The sequence below is a fragment of the Diadema antillarum genome, unplaced genomic scaffold, assembly GCF_040938485.1.
Source record: "Diadema antillarum isolate AM-2024a unplaced genomic scaffold, OU_Dant_1.0 seq00000384_RagTag, whole genome shotgun sequence".
In the NCBI taxonomy this organism is placed as follows: Eukaryota; Metazoa; Echinodermata; class Echinoidea; order Diadematoida; family Diadematidae; genus Diadema; species Diadema antillarum.
In genome coordinates, this window is record NW_027271382.1 from 35,327 (window position 1) to 58,412 (window position 23,086).

The following is a 23,086-nucleotide window of genomic DNA, read 5'->3' on the forward strand; positions in this document are numbered from 1 at the left end:
ATTTTTCTGTACCTGTAGTACTTAATATACAGTCACACCTGTCTATAGCGGCCACCTATGGGAAACGAAAAGAGTGACCTCCATAGACAGGTGGCCGCTAAGGCAGGTTTGAATGTGTAATAATGCGGTGATTGATAGATGATATCATTGAGAGAACTATCCCGATTTGGAAGGTTTTTATGGGCATATCCACTCCATTCGTGTTCCATGTGTATCGTGAACGGGAACAAGAAAGACAAATGAAAGACACAGTGATAACCCCTGTCAGAGACGGACAGATTGATACAGACATGCAGAGATTACAAAAACTTTAAGCCTTCATCGCAAAAACATTCCGGGGACATATTTCTGGTAGATCGGTGCCTTTTCCTCTTTTAACTAAGATATACAGATATATTTGCTTCATTTTTTTTGAAACATCAAGACACCAAATTAACTATGTATACACGTTCTAATCTGATGCCTGCAGAAGATTGTCCCTCGGGAATGACGTACAATCAATGCGGCACGGCTTGTCCCTCGACTTGTGATAACCCCGGACCCCAGATATGCACCCGACAATGTGTTGCAGGTTGTTTCTGTGCAGCGGGAACAGTGTTGGAGCAGCCAGGCGGGCAGAGATGTGTACCGCTGGAAGAATGTCCGAGTGGGCCAGGTAGGTCATATTGAAGAAAATGAAAGAAAGATAGAGAAAGAGAGATAGAGAGAGAGAGAGAGAGAGAGAGAGAGAGGGGGGGATTGGAGACAGAGGGAATGGGGACTGAGATACATACGGACAAAGAGACAGAAACAGACAGACTGATACAGACATGCAGATATTATAAAAACTTTAAGCCTTCATCGCAAAAACATTCCAGGGACATATTTCTGGTAGATCGGTGCCTTATCCTCTTTTAACTAAGATATACAGATATATTTGCTTCATTTTTTTTTCGATATCAAGACACCAGATTCAATATACACGCTCTACTCTGATGCCAGCAGAAGATACGAGCGCATATGTCGCATGTTTAGTAAGAATTCATTGAATACACTTAATTATTTGGTTAAATCAAGATGATGTAGGTACTGTGAGATCTTACGTGGCACGAAAAAAAAAAATGTCCCTTTCATGATTTAGTATCATCTTTCATGTCGTAGGAGCTTCATATCTTTGTAAGATGACTTATGGCAATACATGTACATCCAAGAATCAGCAACTACACTTTTCTATGGTTAAGCGAAATGCAGTCACTCGATTACTTATCACAAACGTTCATATTTGATGCAAACATGCAAACAAATGATGTTCTGTCAAGGTGATGAAATGATTGAATAACTAATATTTGAATAAGTGAAGATAGTGTTGTTGCTTTGTGATCTTACAGGACGAAGGAAAACTTCCCAATAATTTTATTACAACAAGATCAATGTTGTGATAATTCTATTCTAGTTGATTTCAATTCCGAATTGTACTTTTCTGTACCTGTAGTAGGCCTACTTAATATACAGTCACACGTGTCTATAGCGGCCACCTATGGGAAACGAAAAGAGTGACCTCCTTAGACAGGTGGCCGCTAAGGCAGATTTGACTGTTTGATAATGCAGTGATTGATAGATGATATCATTGAGAGAACTATCCCGATTTGAGAGATTTTTATGGGCATATCCACTCCATTCGTGTTCCATGTGTACCGTGAACGGGAACAAGGAAAGACAAATGAAAGACACAGTTATTTTTTTTTTTTTTAAACGGGGGAATCCTAGGTTTTCAAATCTGAAGAAAAGTGTTAACACGCTAACACGTGATGATAAGTTGAGCCGTGACCAACTAAGAATCTCTTCAGCATAGGAGGTTTTGTTTGTTTGCTTGTTTGTTTGTGTGTGTGTGTTGTTGTTGTTGTTGTTGTGGTGTTGTTGTTGTTGTTTTGTGTCATAAATCGATTTCCTCATAGAAGTACCGCTTACAACAATCTCACCGCGATTTATGCACAAAATGACTTTTCTTTTTTTTTTCCTGTTCAGTGAAGAACGCGCCTGGCGAAGACACTTTCGGCTCTTAGAAATTTGCCTCTGATCATTTTTTGTGAAAACATTTCCAAACTGAATCAGCAATAAAATTCAAAATCCGGTCATTCAAATTCACTATCGGAGCATTCAAATTCAAGAGAGGAGCTTGCGTTTCAGCAATGAGCATTCAAATTCATGTAAAGCTGGCGATAAAATTTCGTCGGTCATTCAAATTCGTGTATAGGCAACCATGTTCGAAATAACTGCATTCAATTATTTTAAAAGAAGTCCTGAATTAACTTAGTTTGGGACCGTGTGTGTGTGTCTTTTTCATTTAGCTTTGAATATATCGGGATCCACGATGAACATTATTTATTTTGCAGTAGAGGTCCACCTGTTCATCAAAAAAAAAAATTGCACTCGGGTCCCACGAAAAGGAATATACAGGCACATCTATAAGCCCCTCGGACAGGACATAAAATGGAGATGCCATGTGTGAGAGAGTCATAACTCATGCACGTGAAATATTCCACATCATTTATTAATCTCAAAGAGCAGGGGGTTTAACCCGGTGAAATGGTCCCACCTTACATCCAAACTGCACCCCATGGAAGGCCAGCTATTGCAGCTGAATATGGGCTATCCAGCCGTCTTCCTAGATGGAAAATGAATAAAAAAAACATTAGGGACTGTATAGCCTACAGACGAGCATAATACGGAAGGTGGGTTGACACCTTTAAAAAATCCACTACATTGAAATTGATAACATGAGCACTGTATACGTCTTGTTTGTTGTTTATTGCTATATCATTGGTTTACTTTTGCGGTGTGCGGGACTATGTGAGATCATTGTGAGTCAGTTTGTCTTTAAATTGATGCATTTCAATTGTGTGATAAGTGTTGGGGCGTTGTCAGGCATGCAGTATCATCGATTGTGGCGTTGTGTTGTTTGGATGCACTGCTGATTGGACCTTACAATTTAAATTTATTGAGATGAAAAACAAAGAATACAAGAATGCAAGCCTTCATTGGTTGTAAATGCCCTTTCCCCTTTCTTAAAAAAGTCTACTCAATTTTCTTGTTAAATTGATCGCACGAAGTAGGAACTTGATCGCCTGAAAATGAAATTGAACGCTCCAAACAAGCTCATTAGAACTATGACGGTACTATCGCGTGAATTTGAATGCAGGAGTAGGAAATGCAATGCTCGCATTATTTTGGAAATTGAACGCCCAAGCGTGAATTTGATTTAACGAAAACGAAAAAAAAAACAAACTCCCATAAATGAAATTTATTGTTCGGATTCTGAATTTGAATGCCGGAATATTTTCGCGTAGGCCTAAGTGCGTTTTGTGAACTTGAATGCACATTAATCGATTTGAATGACAAAAGTATGAAATTGATCGGGAAAACCTATACTATATCCATGATATCTGTTACGGGCAATTTAAACCTATTGAACTGCGATTTTTGAACACTGAAGTTATCATATATCAGTCTAACTCACGACAGCATGTTACAGCAAGCACTGATGATAGGCCTATATTGGCTCTTGAAATTCATATTACTCGGTAATTATTCCCCACGCTCATATGAGGGGAGATTGTATAAGTATAAGAGCCCAGAAGAACAAATGGCTGAAATGTCTAGGATTGTTGTTGGTGTTACTATTGTTGTTGTATAGTTATCCCCGAGTCCTTATCAGAGATGTGTGATGTTTCTCTCCTATTTAAGATCGGTGCCCACCTGGGATGACGTTTAACGGGTGTGGGTCAGGGTGCGGGCCCGCCCGCTGTGGCGTCCCGCTCAACAGCCGTAGATTCTGCCCAGCAGTGTGTCGGCCTGGCTGCTACTGTCCTGAAGGCTTGGTGATCGACTGGAACGGGGACCGGTGTGTTACTCCTGCTCAGTGCGGTAACGATCCACTTTCAAACCATTACCGACTTTCCTGAAAACTCCCAGTCCTCCATTTTTTCTCTCTCTCACTCTCTTTTCCACTTTTAGTCCTCCCTATCCAAAATAGAAACTGGCCCGAACCATTTTTTTTTTTCGTATGATAGTTAAGTCGTTTCATAGTTGCCCTGTGATTAGAAATGATGTCTTATTCCCTATTATCTACATGTTAAAGTAAATATGACCGTAAATATGGAATAGGCTTCTTTTTCTTCTTCTTCTTGAATCTTGTGATCCATGTCAGAGTTTCGCATATCGGGAGAAAACAAAATTAATTATTGAAGCCAAACTATAGTATATGCGTATAACGTGAGCAGCCATTTAGGTTTATATAACCTGCAAATTCGCTTAAGTCTCACCCAAGAAAAAGAAACTCCTAAAAAAACATCGGTCACCTGCCGGAGGACACTGAAATATAGCAACTTAAGCATGTTACTGTAGAAATTAATTTCTCTCAATCAAATATTATGTGTCTTTATCTTGTATACTATTTGTACCTGGCTTTTGTTGTACTAGGTGTTACAAAAACATTCCCCAATTTTGATTCTTAATAGTTCAAAAACTATATATCAGATAAAACTGTCATTGATATGAGTAATAGCTGAATAGTGTACAAAATTAGTTGGAGGTGGTTTAGATATGAAAAAATATATTAGTTTCTTGAAATCAATGATTTATTTCAATGTTAGGTTCCAGATTTTGATCATATTTTAACCTTCTGTACAAAACTTGAACTTTACACAGGAACCAATAGTGTGTATGTGAGTGTGTGTTTACAATGACCCTGAACAATGGACCTGGATACCACCTGTTCAGAGCTTTGCTGCAAGGCACATAAATGCTTTTTATTCATGTGGATTGTCTTCAGCACTGCTAGTCTGACTTCATGATACAGGGTGAAATGCATGCACATGAAAAAAAAATAAGCACATGTTTCCATGTGCTTGCATACACCACATTTCAGAATAAATAAAGACTAGCTGTGATAGTGGAATTCCTCAGAAATGTGTAATAGAGCATTCCAATCCTGGCCATTGTGTAGGACCATTGTCTGGGTATCAACAACACACTCCCATACACACCAATAACCCCTGTGCAAAGTTGAAGTTTTGTACAGAGGGTTGAAAATAGAGCAAAATCTGAAACCTAACTGAAAAAAAAATTAATGTTGAATTTAACGAAACTGAAGCATGCTTTCATTTTCAAATTACCTCCAACAAAATTGTACACTATTCAGCTATTGCTCATGTCAATCTGACATATAGTTTTTGAACTATAAAGGATCAAAAGTGGGAAATGTTTTTTGTAACACCTAGAAACTAGTACAAAACCAAGCAAACATTATTGAGGTTCAGCTTGACAACTCGAAGTGCATTCCTTATAAATTATGGAAAGAATAAAGTGAAGAAAATATTTACTTGTTTTCATTTGTCTCGAATTTCACTTTCTTCATTCTTTTAAATTTAACTCTCAAATTTTGACTTTTCTTCAACAAATCGTCACACTTGAGACATTCTGGTTCTGTTATTCTTGCAGAAATAACGGTAAAATGTTCAAGAAATAAAGAGAAATTGAAAATTGTATTTCTTTTTTTTTTATCGATTAAACACCAGGAAATTTTGGCATTCGACTCGTTAATGGTTCGAGCGCCAGAGAGGGTCGGGTGGAGATTTTCTACGACGGGGCTTGGGGGACCGTTTGTGACGACCTTTGGGACCTCAACGACGCTCAGGTGGTGTGTAGAATGCTGGGCTACCCGAGAGCCAGGAGGGCCGTTAGTCGAGCATACTTCGGTGAAGGTCAGGGTCAGATAGTCCTTGATAATGTGCAATGCGAGGGAAGTGAACAAAACCTGACAGAATGCAGTCACACGGGATATGGCGTGCATAACTGCCGTCATTTAGAGGACGCTGGTGTTGTATGTCAAGGTGAGTGGGCAGAATTTCCCGTTCACAATATACATACTGTAAGACTTGATGAATCAATATTTCTCAAATTTCCCTGTCAAATGCTTTTCTTTTTATGTCTTTTAATTTCTGTGGCAAAAAAACTGCTGGAAACTGCTTATCCAATAAAGGCGAGCCAATGGATTAAAATGGAGTCAAAAGGGGCCTGAGCTTTCAATCCTAGCAGAATCTTCGTCAGAGGCAAAATGACAAACAAGCATGGAAAGCAATCACATATAAGGACTACACACAAGAACAGACAGGGACAGGCTGGGTACACAGAACAAAGAAAACAAAGGAGAGGGTGGGAGGTCATGGGCAAGGAGCCCAACAGGTAAAGAGAGGGGGATTAGAGCAGGAGGGTGGACAGAGAAAGGGAAGAGGAGAGTGGACAGACAAAAGGCAGAGGAGGGTCAGTGCTGATCAAGAGGATCAAGGGGGCAACCAAGGAAGGAAAAGGATGAATAGGGAGGCAACATCAAAGAAGATAAGGAACACCAGAGGGATAAAGAAAGGGAAAGAGTGAAAGAGGCAACAGCAAGGGGAAGGGGGGGGGGGGGCTGAGCAAGCAGAGAAACCCTGAAAGGATTACCAGGAAGAGGCAGCAAAAGGAAGTAATCAAACATATAAAAGTGTATATACACACTCAGTAATGATAATGACAATTGAAATAACAGTAATGAAAAAGATATTGATAAAAGAAATGAAATAAAACACATATGAAAAAAGTGGGGGAGAGAAAATTGTATACATTGTATGTAGATAAGCAGGCAAGGCATAGTAAGCACAAGTATGTATAAACCAACAAAACCAAGTGTGTGTATGTTTAGGTAGAAATGGGCTGTATAAAAGAGACTCGGACTAGAGGAAGGAATTGATTAAGAATAAACGGGTCTGCAAATGGAAAAAGCGCAAGGAAAGAACAGAATGAAATTCAAAAATGAAAAAGAGAATAACAATTGTAATAATAATAAAAGGAAATAAAAGGTGGTTAGTCATTTCCCTCCTGGATGTTGAGGCCATGGGGTTGGATAGTGTGAAGACGTCTCATCCAGAGCTTCTCTCTGCTGGTTCTGACTGTGTCTGGACGAGTGCCTAAAGATTCAATGCCCTGTAGAGTCATATCAGTGATGGAATGATCAGGTAGATTGAAATGATGGCCCACTGGAGTGTCGAGCTTGGCTGTGTTGACAGTAGATCTGTGTCCATAGAAGCGTCTTTTGAGTGTTGTCTTGGTTTCCCCAACATACTGGATTCTACAAACTCTGCAAGTGATGAGATACACGACATTAGTGGTGGTACAAGTGATGTTTCCCTTCGTGTGGTGAGAGAGGCCGGTAGAGTTGCTGGTGACAGAGTCACTCTCGTGGATGTGTATGCTACAAATGATGCACCTACTGGCTGAACATTTGAATGTGCCATGCTGTAAAGGAGAAGAATTGTCAGTGAGGGAGGGTACTTCAGCACGGACAATGAGATCCTTGAGGTTGTGGGGGCGTCGGTATGCCAGGATGGGAGTATCTGGGACGGCCTGTAAGAGACGATCAGAGGTATGAAGGATATGGTGGTTATCACGAAGGATATTGTGGAGAGAGGGTAAATTGGGATGGAAAGTGGTCACGAGGGGCATTCTGTCAGTGGTGTCCTGCTTGTTGGTTTTCGGTTTGAGAACTTCAGATCTGGGGAGAGAACGAACTGTGTTGATGGCTTGTTGAAGTCTCCTGGTACCGTAGCCCCTGGCTGCGAGATGTCTCTTCAGGTTCCTGGCATGGAAAGAAAACTCAGAATCCTCAGAGCAGATACGGCGAAGTCTGAGGGCTTGACTGTAGGGAATACTGGTTTTGCAGTTTAACAATGGTAATAATAATAAAAGGAAATAAAAGGTGGTTAGTCATTTCCCTCCTGGATGTTGAGGCCATGGGGTTGGATAGTGTGAAGACGTCTCATCCAGAGCTACTCTCTGCTGGTTCTGACTGTGTCTGGACGAGTGCCTAAAGATTCAATGCCCTGTAGAGTCATATCAGTGATGGAATGATCAGGTAGATTGAAATGATGGCCCACTGGAGTGTCGAGCTTGGCTGTGTTGACAGTAGATCTGTGTCCATAGAAGCGTCTTTTGAGTGTTGTCTTGGTTTCCCCAACATACTGGATTCTACAAACTCTGCAAGTGATGAGATACACGACATTAGTGGTGGTACAAGTGATGTTTCCCTTCGTGTGGTGAGAGAGGCCGGTAGAGTTGCTGGTGACAGAGTCACTCTCGTGGATGTGTATGCTACAAATGATGCACCTACTGGCTGAACATTTGAATGTGCCATGCTGTAAAGGAGAAGAATTGTCAGTGAGGGAGGGTACTTCAGCACGGACGATGAGATCCTTGAGGTTGTGGGGGCGTCGGTATGCCAGGATGGGAGTATCTTGGACGGCCTGTAAGAGACGATCAGAGGTATGAAGGATATGGTGGTTATCACGAAGGATATTGTGGAGAGAGGGTAGATTGGGATGGAAAGTGGTCACGAGGGGTATTCTGTCATTGGTGTCCTGCTTGTTGGTTTGCGGTTTGAGAACTTCAGATCTGGGGAGAGAACGAACTTTGTTGATGGCTTGTTGAAGTCTCCTGGTACCGTAGCCCCTGACGATGACGATGCTGAAATATTTTATGTAATACTACCAGACTGTAAACAAGGGTACATTTTATTTTCCATAGAATACCATAGAAAGTGTTTGGTTTTATCTTTGACGTTGAGCTTAGGTAAAACACCGAAGTTGAAAGTGAATGGTTTTAATTTCTTTAACAGTTAAGAAAGTGATACACTTCCTATGGCTCACATATATACATTGTGTTTACATGACGATCACGTTGTCATCAACTTATGTAGTATGTTGCCTCCCAATATAAAAGCGCATTGATTGACTTCCTTTGGGATATAAAGTACAACATACACATTCATAAACAACTCAATTTGCACTTCGATTTTTCAAGCTACATAGTTGTCAGTTACTTTTCCCTCCGTGTCAGAAAACATGCATTCCTTAATATGACGATGCTGAAATATTTTATGTAATACTACCAGACTGTAAACAAGGGTACATTTTATTTTCCATAGAATACCATAGAAAGTGTTTGGTTTTATCTTTGACGTTGAGCTTAGGTAAAACACCGAAGTTGAAAGTGAATGGTTTTTCATGACTGGAATAAAGCTACAGCAAAATTGTCGAGTGTGGAATCGACGCATCTTTTTGGCAATAGTATGAATATAAATCTGCAATGGTAATCAACTAACAAAACGAGATATGAAAATAGAGTAAAGTAGGAAGTATATGTCACAATTTCTATGTGATAGGATAGCAATGGATGAGAAACACGGCCCAATCCAAATGATGTTATAGCCGACGAGCTGACCTGAAAACGAAGAGTAGATAGTATACTCGAGTATATTGACGAGTATTGTCAATCACAACTCCTTGTCATCTAGGTGATGCAGCAGTGCAAGTAAAGTTTAAAGAGCAAAATGGGAATGAAACTTACGATTTAAAATGTCTTTGTACCCAACAAAAGAAAACGTGAATTTTGACGTCCGACTCGCTGGTGGGCCGAGTGCCAGAGAGGGCCGTGTGGAGATTTTCTACGACGGTGCTTGGGGAACCGTTTGTGACGACTTTTGGGACCTCAACGACGCCCATGTGGTGTGTAGGATGCTGGGCTACCCGAGCGCAAGGAGGGCCGTTAGTCGAGCATACTTCGGTGAAGGTCAGGGTCAGATAGTCTTTGATGATTTGCAATGCGAGGGAAGTGAACAAAACCTGACAGAATGCGGGCACGACGGATATGGCGAGCATAACTGCCATCACAGCGAGGACGCTGGTGTTGAATGCGCAGGTGAGTGAAATTTGTCACGTTCCTTAATTTCCATGAAGTGGCAAAAAACCCGCCCACATAGCTGTCACCAGAAGTGAACGGTTCTACCTGAAATTTGTTTTGTTGCGTATGGGTTAACAGAATATGAATAAACAACCATTACATCCGTTCATATGAAATCGTATACTATGGTATACTCTAATGCTTTATTACATTTTGCAATTCAATGCCAAGGGCATTTTGCTTTCTCTTGTCTAAAACAATGATGACAGCAATAGATTTTCACTGCATATCGATAAGAAAGCCTCAAATACATACGCACACACACAAACAAACATAAACACAAACACACACACACTCAAATACAACACCAAGTACAATCCTAATGATGCACTCTTAAAAGAAATAACCACAACGGGGTAATTTTTAACCCCGTTTCCGTGGCCAACTATGCACCTACTACAACCGGGGTTAAAAGTGGCCATGTTCTCCGTGGTCACTTTAAATAACCAAGCATCGGGGTCACAAAAATGACTCAAATGGGGTCATTTTAATTTCAATTTAAAACTGCGTTTTAATTTTACCTCCACTGATTATCCAGCATTAACCACTCCGATGTTCTAACAAGTTTTTATCAATTCTTTTATCTTTCAAATCTTTGCTTTTCTTTAAGTAGAGCAATGCTCCAATCCTGTGCAGTGCATTGTGGACCCCTGCACATTTGCAACTTGCGATCTGTTCCCCCTGGCCGAATGCAGGTACAGTATACTTGTAGTTTCAAAATAGGGCCCTTCATAATTTCATGGGAGTATGAAATAACGAAAGTAATCCCCCGGTTATTATGACCCGTGTAAGCGTTACGTATGTCACCATGCATTACTTTATGTGAAAATGGAATTATTTGATTTGGATTCAATACAATTTCCGTTATTCTTGCATTAAAGACTAATCAATGTTAAGACATGGTAGTTATACGACACAGTCAAATAACGAGCACAATGGAGTCTGGTCTCCTCTAGAACGCAACATTTCTATTTCCTTTGTGTACGCGTAGTCATGAAATCATATTTCCTAACATTTGCTTAGGTCAAACTCCTGCACTTGCGTTGCGGAGTTCTTCTCCCGGAATGAGCAGGTGAGTTGCACTTGTCCCTCGGGAATGACGTACAATCGATGCGGCACGGCTTGTCCCGCGACTTGTGATAACCCCGGCCCCCAGATATGCACCCGACAATGTGTTGCAGGTTGTTTCTGTCCAGCGGGAACAGTGTTGGAGCAGGAAGGCGGACAGAGATGTGTACCGCTGGAAGAATGTCCGAGTGGGCCAGGTAGGTCATATTGAAGAAAATTAAAGAAAGAGAGAGAGAGAGACAGAGAGAGAGAGAGGTGGGGGGGGGGGTTGGCGGGAGAGAGACAGAGGGAATGGGGGACAGACTGAGGCACATATAAACGGACAAAGAGACAGAGACAGACAGACTGATACAGAGATGCAGAGATTACAAAAACTTTAAGCCTTCATCGTGAAAACATTCCAGGGACATATTTCTGGTAGATCGGTGCCTTATCCTCTTTTAACCAAATTATACAGATATATTTATGTGCTTCTTTTTTTTTCCAATATCAAGACACCAGATTCACTATACACGCTCTAATCTGATGCCAGCAGACGATATATGCACATATGCATTGATATGCCGCATGTTTAGTAAGAATTCATTGAATACATATAATAATTTGGTTAAAGCAAGATGTTGTAGTTACTGTGAGATTTTATTTATTTATTTATTTATCTATTTCTAATCTTTTGTCAGGGTAGTCCATTCACCAATAAATAGCGGTCTTCCATGGAGCCCTGAATAATATTGATGAACATATGTACATTAAATAGCAAAACGTATATACAGAAGATGACATAATACAGTGTAGATACATACCAGCATACTGTACATTGCACAGTAACATAAAAAGTACATGCCACAGCAAGAGTTCACCACAATGCTGAAATAACAATTAAAAACGCTATTATACAGGAATGATAAAGCCCAGAATGAATTTCGGGTGTTACTTACAAATAGCAACTTTGCTCAAACAATCTCTTAAATGAATATAATAATATGGAAGAAGCTGATCTAATTGAATGATCTAGCCTGTTCCATTCAAGTACAGAGGATACGATTGGGCTGCACTTGTGACAATCAGAGCGATATCTTGGTACACATAGATTTCCACTGTCTATTAGCCTTGTATGATGTTCATGTACATCACTATAGGCTTAACTAAGTGCACCTGAAGGTACGAAGGTGCTAAGTTATGGACGCATTTATATATCATCATAACGCGGCTGAAATCAAAACATTTGTTTAGTGTCATCCATTTAAGACTTTTGAATAAATCAGCTGACGGTGTGTCAAATGTTTTGTCCAAAATTATTCTTGCTGCCCTCTTTTGAATTTTTTCTAGCTTAGTTGTATGGGATTGAAATCTGTTTGACCAAACAACAGAACAGTAATCAAATTGTGGTAACACTAGACTATTATAAAGTAATTTTAAGAACTGTTGGGGCAAAAAAGCCTTCGCTCTCTTTATCATGCAGACACTTTTGGGTACGTTTACATACATTTTCGATTTGTTTAGACCATTTCGGTTCTTCATCTATTAAAACACCTAAACATTTAGTGAACTGAACTCTTTTAATCCGACTACCATCTAATGAAATACTGAAATTTTCAATTTTCCCGAGATTAGCACGGGAGCCGATAATCATGACAGAAGTTTTGTCAGTGTTAAGGACGAGCCGATTTTTCTTAATCCACCCCATTACTTTATTTAGTGCAACAGCTATCTTTTCTTCTAAAACTGTTGCGTCATTAGCACTGACAGTGAGGGTCGTATCGTCAGCGTACATATCTATAACACCTTCTTAAGTACACTCGGGTAGATATATTGAAAATAAAAGGGGACCAAGAATTGACCCTTGAGGTACACCCAATTTAATAGTTGAAGGGTGGGACTTGGCTCCTTTGAATTGCGTCACTTGCTGTCTGTCACTTAGATAGGATTTGAACCAATCTACAGTCGTCTTGCTACACCCTATACACTTTAATTTATGTAAAAGTAGGTCATGATCTACAGTGTCAAATGCCTTCCGAAGATCTATGAAGGCAACTCCAGAAATTTGATTATTATCTATATTCAAAGACCACTGATTCACAAGTTTTGCAAGAGCAGTTGATGTGGAATGAAATGGTCTAAAACCAGATTGATTAGGGTGTCGTAAATCATTCGCATTCATGAATTCGCTCAGTTGTTGATGTACGGTCCTTTCGATAATTTTACTCACTGTTGGTAAGATTGAGATGGGGCGGTAGTTATTCAACGAAGAAATATCTCCTGCTTTAAATATTGGTACTACCCGAGCCTTTTTCCATTCACGTGGAACAACTCCCGTAGACAGGGATTTGTTGATAATATCGCAAAGAGATTCTGCAATAACATTCTTTGTCATCTTTAAAAGTTTGCAGCCGATGTGATCTTCTCCGGTTGCTTTATCTATGCCAAGAAGCTCGATCTGTCTCAATACAAAATCTCTCGTTATCATACTTAAATCAAATTGAGAATGAGATGGAACAAAGCCTTTGTCCTCATCTAATATCATTTGAGAAGTATTCCTCTGTAGGTCTTTTGTAATTTTAGTAGCATTAGATATGAAAATATTGTTGAATGCTTCAGCAATACTTGCGTTGTCCGATACTTCTGCATCATCAACCTTTATGGTATTGGGAGAAATGGGTGATGATTTAGGCGTAACTTCCCTCAAGCTCTTTCACATTTTCTTACTGTTGTTACGATTTTGTAAAATTTGGTCAGTGTTATACTGTTTTTTTCTTATTCTCATGAGATGAGTAACTTTGTTTTTTAGATATTTATAGGTATTCCAAAGATCATCACTATTGTTAGATTTAGCAGCTTTGAGAACTTTATCACGTTCCGTCATGAGCTTAACAATCTCATCAGATATCCATGGACATGCATGTTTTCTTATCCGCTTTTTGCGCAAAGGTATGTGCTTGTTGATAACATCATTGAAAAGAGTCAACCACATATCCCACGCATCATCAACGTCGTCTATATCTTTTATGACCTGCCACGGAGCACTTCTCAAATCACTATAAAATTCCTCCTCATTGAGATTTTTGAATGAGCGAAATTCCGCACATTCAGATTTTTGATGGATCTTAGCACTGAAATCCCGAATAGCATATACCAAATAATGATCACTAATGCTAGTCTCAAATATTTCCCATTCACTATAAAGTTCTTTGTCTGACACAAATATCAAATCAATTAAAGTAGAAGCAGTATTTGTAACTCTTGTAGCAGTATCAATTAACTGACTTAGTCCGTACATATTTGTATAAAACATAACTTTTTCGGCAATCACATCATATTGGTGTGGCATATAATTACAATTGAAATCACCTAATATAATACAACTCATATGTTCCGAGAGAGCAGAGTCCAAAGTCCTGTCTAATTTGTCAAAGAAATCGACGTGAGAATTCGGAGGTCTGTAAAATTCCCCTACAAGGATGGAAGGCTTATTTGGATAATGCAATTCAAACCAAAGGCATTCTAAAGTAGATGAATTCAAATCGTCTCTTATTTTATAGTTGAATCTTTTGGAAATATATACAGCCACACCGCCACCATGTCTTGTACGGTCTCTACGTAATAGGACATAATCATCGATATGCAATTCAGAATCATCAATCATGGAATCACAAAATGTCTCATTCAAACCAATGGCATCAAGGGATGTATGTCTCAGAAGTAATCTAAGTTCATCAATTTTAGAAATTAAACTACGAATATTCAAATGGGCAAATTTTAGACCCCTCTTTCTGAGCGGAGGGATTGAACCATTCATCAAATTATTAATTTTACTTTTGATTAGTTCATGCGGTCGCTCCTGAAGAGCGTTTTGTGCTTCGCCAGTGTTAACATTATCATTGCAATTCAAATTTTCGGTACAAACTTTCAAAGCACTGTTAGAAATTGGTTGTGATTTTGACTTCAATATACGAGAACTCGCACAGTGTTCACCGAAGTTAGAGCGGGAGGTTAACAGCATGTTGCCGTCACGAGACGTAGATGCTCGTGCCACCCCTGTTGAGCTTTTGTCAGTGGAAGCCACGGGTGGGTGGGGTCGATTTCAGCCGCCCTCGAGGTGGAATCATCATGAAATTCCGTGTTGAGGATCCCACCACTTCAGCATACGATCTCTGTTGAGAAGATGTAGTGGGTTGCTCTCTGGGTCGCCTGATGAAATTTCGCATATTCGAAGCAAGATCTTACATGGCACAAAAAAAAAATGCTCCTTTCATGATTTGGTATCATCCTTCAAGTCGTAGGAGCTTCATATCTCGATAAGATCTCGATATGTCGCATGTTGGGGGCGCTGTGGCATAGTGGATGAGACTCCCGACTCCCGATCGGAGGTCCCGAGTTCAAATCTCGCCCAGTACTTACGTCCTTGGACAAGATTTTTTACCCACTATGTCTCTCTCGACCCAGGCGTATAAATGGGTACCTGGCAATGCTAGAGTAATATAGGTTTTCCCGGTCAATTTCATACTTTTGTCATTCAAATTCACACAGCGCACACGCGCGAAAATATTCGGGCATTCAAATTCAGAATCCGAGCGGTAACTTATGGGCGTTCCATTTCGTTTTCGAGAAATCAAATTTACGATTGCGCATTCCATTTCCAAATGCGAGCACCGACTTTCCTACTCGTGCATTCAAATTCATGCGATAGTCATGTGATAGTCCCGATGAGCTTGTTTGGAGCGTTCAATTTCATTTTTAGGCGATCAAGTTCCTACTTCGTGCAATCAATTTAAGGAGGAAAATGGAGTAGACTTTTTAAGAAAGGAAAAAGGGCCAACACAACCAATGAAGGCTTGCATATAGTGTAATTATGATTGTTTACAGGTTCTACATTGTTCTCTGTTCATGTATTCTTTGTTTTTCATCTCAATAAATTTCAAATTGTAAGGTCCAATCAGCAGTGCACCCAAACAACACAACGACAATTTAATCATATTTCGTGATGATACTGCATGCTGACAACGCCCCAACACCAACCACATATAATGACAATTCATCAATTTTAAGACAATTTATCAATTTAAAGACAAACTGACTCACAGTGATGTCACATAGTCCCGCAAAAGTAAACCAATAAGACAGCAATAAACAACAAGCAAGACGTATAAAATGTTCATGTATCAGTTTCAAGTAGTCGAAATTGTTTAGTTTTTTTTTCCCTCGAAGGTGTCAACTAACCCCCCGTATTGTGCTCGTCTGTAGGCCTATACAGTGCCTAATGTTTGATTGTTTGTTTCTTTTTCCATCAAAGAATATGGCTGGATAACCCATATTCAGCTGCAATAGCTGGTCTTTCATATGGGGTCTAGTTGGATGTATGCCTTAAACACCCTGGTCTTTGCGATGAATAAATGAAGTGGGATCTGTTACGTGCATGAATTGTGCTCTCTCACACATGGGACCTCCATTTTATGTACAATCCGAGGGACATGTGCTGTATGTTCATTTTCGCTAAGCGCGAGTTCAAAATTTACAATGAACAGGTGGATCTCTACTGCAAAATAAATAATAGTCATATATAATCCCAATATATTCAAAGCCAAATGAAAAACACTTGCATACACGGCCCCAAACTAACTAAATTATTTGGAACATGGTTGCCTATTCACGAATTTGAATGACCGACGAGATTCCGTCGCCAGCTTGACATGAATTTGAATGCTCATCGATGAAATGCGTGCTCCTCTGTTAAATTTGAATGCTCCGATAGTGAATTTGAATGTTGCGATAGTGAATTTGAATGTTCCGATAGTGAATTTGAATGCTCCGACAATGAATTTGAATGCTCGGATAGTGAATTCGAATGACCGGATTTTGAATTTGATTGCTGATTCAATGCTGCGAGCGTGGAATGCGTGAAATCGAATGCTCAGAATAGGAACTTGAATGACGAAATTATGAAATAGACCCTGAAAACCTATAATAATAGCAGGGCCCTCTGGTAGAACAGTGGCAACACTGAAGAGGCTCATGGATCCTGTATACTTTAAAGGGGACCTCCGGATGATTTTCAGACTTTTACATTTGAACAACTATAAATTAGCTAAACTGATTACAGATTTTCAGAATTTATAGTGACTGGGATGAGAAATAAGAATGTTTTCAAAATTTATAACAAATTGCAATGAACAGGGATGACATGGCAGCCTCACCATAAGAATGCATGAAATGGGGCTCAAGGAAGCAGAACAAAAGAAGAAGGCATGCATAGATTCTTCACAGGTGAACTTGTTGAGCAAGTGGTATTGTAATGGAATTCCACTGCTACATTTCTAAAATATGTGAGGCTCTGATGTCATCAACACTGTTCAGTGTAATTTGTTTAAGATTTTCATTCAATTTGTTTCTCTGCTCAAGAACCACAATAAATTCCACAAATCTATACATGGAGCTGTCGATTTATGTACTACATGATGTGAAATTATGGAAATCGTCTGGAATGCCCCTTTAAGGGTTTCTGAGTTACGAAGTGAAGGGATAAGTAGAAAATCCATGGCATTTTCAAATCGTCTTCCCCGTTGTGTACCATGAAATGAAATAAGGGAAATAGGCAAAGATATATCGAAATCAGGGAAAAACATAAATTAAGGAATTCGAGAAATAGTGATGCTGTAAATGGGATGAGAGATGTGGCATGATGTAAATGAGATTGTATCCCAGCCTCACAACTATTCCTTTGCTACAGTTGGCTGCAGAACTATTCAACCCCCTTGCATTATGGACACTATGGCAAATTAAATAACATTACAATTACTAAATCATATACAGGTAGTGAACAGATAGTTTATTACAAATGCTTACCTGATCAATAGTCTTTGATTTGCATATAGTTAGACACTTTGATCATTCATGCATGAAGAGATACGGTCCAGTGAGCACATTATGGTCATTTCAGACCTTTCTGTGATCACTGAAGCATGACGTGTTATGGTCTGATGATCACGATTAATTTCTTTTGTTTTTATGGAATTTTGAATAATATCTTGCCATTCTATACACACCTCTTACCATTTCAATGGGTTATATTCCTTTTGACATGATTTAAACCTTGAATCATTAATATCATGGCTAAACCTCTGTACAAACTCTATGGTAGAACTTTCACTAGAAATGAGTTCATTTAAATATTTTTGTACAATGAAAAATACCAATTAAAATATTAAGAATCCTACATCAAATTCAGTCATATTGTGTCACCTATCAAAACATTGAGTGAACAAACCATGTTCAACGAAGCATTTCACCTTACGCTTCAGAGATCACCGAGAGGACTGAAAATGACCATAAATGTGCTCACTTGACTATATCTCTTTATACATGAATGATCAAAGTTTGTAACTATATGCAAATCAAAGGCTACTGATCTGTTATTTACTTGTAACAAACTATCTGATCGCCACTTGTATGATTTAGTAATAATCTGCAGTTATAATATAATTCATTATACCAGAGTGTCCAAAATGCAAGAGAGGGATTGAATAATTTTGCTGCTAGCTGTATGTGCATGATTTGCTTTCTTTCTTTTTATGCCTCCGCCACGAAGTGTCGCCGGAGGCATTATGTAATCGATTTTGTGGAAAGCGTATCTAAAAAACCGTTAGAGGTATCCTAATGAAACTTGGCATGTATATGTATGAGGTAGCGAAGTTGTGCCTATCAACTTTTGGGTGCACATGCTCAAGGTCAAAGGTCAAAAGGTCAAGGTCAAATGTTCAAAATTTCACTATTTCCCCTGTATCTTTGCAATGGCTGAAGGTATTTTCTTGAAACTTGGTGTTTACGTGAACTACCAAATAAAGGTTCCCCAGAGAGAGATTTCGGTCATGAGGTCAAAGGTCAAGGGTCAACGGTCAAGTGAAAATGTTAAAATTTCACTTTTTTCACAATTATTTCAAGGTATCTTCATGGAACTTAGTATATATGCATGTACTGACTGACAGTGATCATGTAGGGAATCTATGGGTCATGGGTAAAAGGTCAGGGGGTCAAAGGTCGAGGTCAATTTGCAGGATTTTTTTCTTCAAACTTAGTGTATGCATGTACGTGTATTGCCCAATACAGATTCTCTTGGAAGTTTCTTGTCAAAAGGTCAAAGGCGAAAAGGTCAAAGGTCAAGTGAAAGTGCTAAATTTTCACTTCTTCTTTAAACTTATAAAAGGGTCAAAAGTTGGGTACAAATCCCCAAATACCTGCACTCTTATTAGACAGTACAGTCATTCATCCAAATAAACCTGGTTCAAGGAAAATGAACATTCAATGCATTTGTGACAAACCTGTCATTTTTTATATTTTGCCGGTTATGTGAAACTGTCATCACACATTGTCAAGACATTGTGCTATAGACCTATTCAGAGAACCATGCAATTTGGCGGAGGCATACCAGTCGTCATAGCGACATTTCTAGGTGTTTTTTTTTTTTGTAATCTCTTAATTGTTACAGCAGAAGAAAAGTATTGATGAACATAAAATATTTCGAGTTTTTTATGTAATGATGAATTAAGACGGGAAATTCTATTCAGATTTTGCGAGACATGTCAGACGTTAAGGCTTTCGCTTCGTCTAAATCTTTGTTTCCATGATAAGAAAAAAAAAACATATTTTGAAATGCAATGATTTGACATTGGTCTGATCTCAACAATACTCTTACTGCTCCTGTGGTTGCTAATCCTATATCTGTTGCAAGTAACTTAAACATGTTATAGACTTGATATCTTTCAACGCTGAAGTTGTCAAAGCGGCCAACTTGCGACACCACGCTACAGTATTAATTACTATAGCAAATCTTGATAATTATGCTGTGATACAGGCTTTTAACAACTTATCCCACTGTAATCCCCATTGTAATGAAGACTCACATGAGAGGAAACTAGCTAGATAAGCCTGGGGATGTTTCATAAAGCTGTTCTTAAAGTTACAAACGACTTAAGACCAACTGGTGATCAGTTCTTGTGCTGAATTATTGAAATTCTGATAAGTATAGCACTTAAGAACTGATCACCAGTCGTTCTGAAGTCGTTCGTAACTTTAAGAACAGCTTTATGAAACACCCTCCTGGATTGATAAATAAATGAAATGGAGGGGTTGTATTTCATGAAGCGTTTTGTGGAATATTCTTTTTTCGTAAATTTGCTCTCAGCCAATTAAATGCAAGGATTTCAGTAGCTTATCTGACAAAACGCTGCATGAAATGCCCCACCCATGTTTGATTGAGATATGGTACCTGACGTCTTCATACTTCATCAGAGCAATACTATGTTCCTCTTCTTCTAAGATCTCTGCCCAATCGGAATGGAGTATCTCGAATGTGGGTCTGGGTGCGGACCCGCCTCCTGTGACAACCCGCCTGGCGGTGGTAGAATCTGCCCGGCAGTGTGCGTGGCTGGTTGCAACTGTCTCGGAGGCCTGGTGAAAGACTGGAGTGGAGACCGCTGTGTTCCTCTTGAGCAGTGCGGTAACGGTCCTCTTTCAACCCCGGAACCGTTTGATTGGCCTACCCTTGGAATGCTCTGAAAGATCGAACTCCACTCTTCACGAAAAGAAACGCACCAGACATCTGCCTTTTGATTTAATTGGTAAATTGTTATTACGTTTGCCTTAAGATCAAAAAGGTATTATTCCTTACCATAATAGTGAAACACCCTTCACATTCTCTTCCTTAAGTTTTATCAATATGGGGTGATTTCGCGGTCCAGAAGTTGACTACAAAATGTTGAACTCGCCTCCTTTTTCCATCTTGACTCTTTTGTGATCCATGTCAGACTTTCGTGTGGACAAATTCTCGTTCCGAGTATAGATGAAACTTGTCATGTGTAGTTTTCATGCAAGTTGAAGAAGAAATTGATTATTTAAAAAGTTTAGTAATTCATATGATTCAAAATAATATTGATCAACGATTTAGTTCTAAATTGCAGATTTGTTGCAAGACTCGGAAAATAAAGGCCACAAAAACATTGGCCCTTGAGCAGATACACTTTAAACCCAACTTCAGCTATGTTTCAGTAAGAGTTGATATCTATTATTAAAATCACATGCCTTTACTTCTTTATTCATTATTTCTTTATTGCTCAGATTACTCTTGTGATTTTTGTAGCACAGAGTATAATACTCATTTTGATGATATTAGATAAACCAGAAACTCTATCACAAGGAGGAGAAAAAAAGAGTAACTACATGCACGAGTAGTTTGGTATCTTTTCGATAAAGTAACAACACCATAGGCAGTTTCATTCCCGATTTAAAATGAATATGCCATTCTCCAAAATAGACATTCGACTTGCTGATATTGCTATTATTAGGGGTATACTGATAAAAGTAACTACTGAGTCATCACCTTACGACTATGTCAAAAAAGAACGAGAATATCTCCGAATTTGAGACAGCAGTAGGTGTAAACAACAAACGACAAACTAACAGTCCTCATGTACTCGATAAAAACTTTTAAAATGGGAACTTCCGGATACGCCATTGAGTTAGATTGACAAATGAACACATGTTTTTGTACTGTTCGTTACATGCATATAGTTTTCCATTTTACAACAAGAAGTTCTTGCATTTTCGCGCGTGTCGTTGTTTGGGTGGATGGATAGTTGTTGTTCTTTTTAATCTATGATTCTTAGGAAACTTATTCTTACTTTGTCTGATTTAACTTTTCTTCATCAATAAATCAAGATTAAGAAGCATTTTAGTGTTGGTCTCATATCTTGTTTGAGTAGACTTTAAGAAATAGAACTTAAGCGTCGTAAGACATTTCCAACATTCTGAGGCCTTACACCTTGTCCTCGGAATGTGATATTTGAACTGTTTTGACTTGAAATGTAGGGTGCGTTCCAGTGCTGTACCAGCGCCAGAGGAGCGCTCGAACACTGTTTACTGTAACAACCGACCCGAGCCAAAATTGGACCACACCCCGATGTGCGTCAAAAGAGCCCAGTCCAAAAGTTTACCAAAAATTCGTGTGTGAACAATGCGGGTAACAGGCACATAATAAATAGTCATAATACAAAAAGTGCGTTCTATTTTTCGGGATCTCTGTAAGTACGAATTGCATAGTTGAATATGTGAGGAGGTGAATGAACCCGTTGCTACAAAATGTGTGACCCCCTCTAAAAAAGCTTATGAGGTGCGCTACCCACTGAGCGCTCGAAACTCTAAATCTGGCACAGATCGCAACTGCTCGCCTGGGGTCGGTACGCTATGGTTCGTTTTAGCGCTCGAAAATACCACTAGGCTTCAATGGGGGAGGCGTGGGCGATACCCACAAAGAAGGATAATGATGCCTCCATTTCTGTGTATGCTAGTCTTTCTTTTTGAAGTGCAAATTGCAGTTACTGACAAAATCATTTTTCTCTCCCCATATACTTCCCCTGAACAAGATTGGTAACAATACCGCTCTTCTATTAATCTTTCATTAATAAAAGAAGAATCATGGCACACATCAACATGGGTTGAAACTTCAAATGGATTCGGATTCCGTCGAACACTAACAGCGAGCAAAAGTACCTAAATGATATAACGCTCACACAGTCACAAGTGCATAACCTGTGTTATAACATGCACCCGATTCATTAGGTCCCTTGTTAAACCCACAAATGTAGAGACGCCTACAAGCATAGATACGCCCACTAATGCAGAAAAAAACATCAACCTCTAATGTTAAAAATCACCTGCAAAATAATGCAGAAATTGGACACCGCCCGAAAAACGTAAATTATTCGCAGACGTTGCCCACAAAGTTAATGAATTAGGGCTTACAAATGGTAAAATGGCTATTGGCTTTTGCTGATGCACTTACCTATACCTGCTGTATACGAATGTATATATGTGTATGTGTGTGTGTGTGTGTGTGTGTGTGCGTGCGCCCGCGCGCGCCCGCGCATCTGGTTTGGGGATGGGGGAGGTGGAGATGTATACACATCATTTTCTCGTGTAACTTGTTGTTCTGCGTGAAAGTGTACTTAATATATATATATATATATATATATATATATATATATATGTGTGTGTGTGTGTGTGTGTGTTTGTGTGTCGGTGTGTGTGTAATGGCATTTGATATGAATTGAATATGCGTGATTACACTAACAAATTATTTCTAAAAAATTGGGGGGAATTATCACTTTCAAAACATGCGATGAAAGTTAACTGAAAATGGGAAAAATGAAACAAAATTCTT

The 23,086-nt window shown here is 39.2% G+C and overlaps 1 protein-coding gene across 1 annotated transcript; it reads left to right on the forward strand.

The window, feature by feature from the left end:
* The first annotated feature begins 486 nt into the window (after positions 1-486).
* LOC139731765 (neurotrypsin-like) lies at positions 487-21,596 on the forward strand. Its single transcript, XM_071642644.1, has 7 exons — positions 487-655; positions 3,724-3,903; positions 5,556-5,870; positions 9,448-9,768; positions 10,424-10,505; positions 10,834-11,075; positions 20,189-21,596. Exons 1-7 carry the CDS (start codon positions 487-489, stop codon positions 20,425-20,427), a joined length of 1,548 nt encoding a protein of 515 aa, XP_071498745.1. The 3' UTR covers positions 20,428-21,596.
* Positions 21,597-23,086: the final 1,490 nt, after the last annotated feature.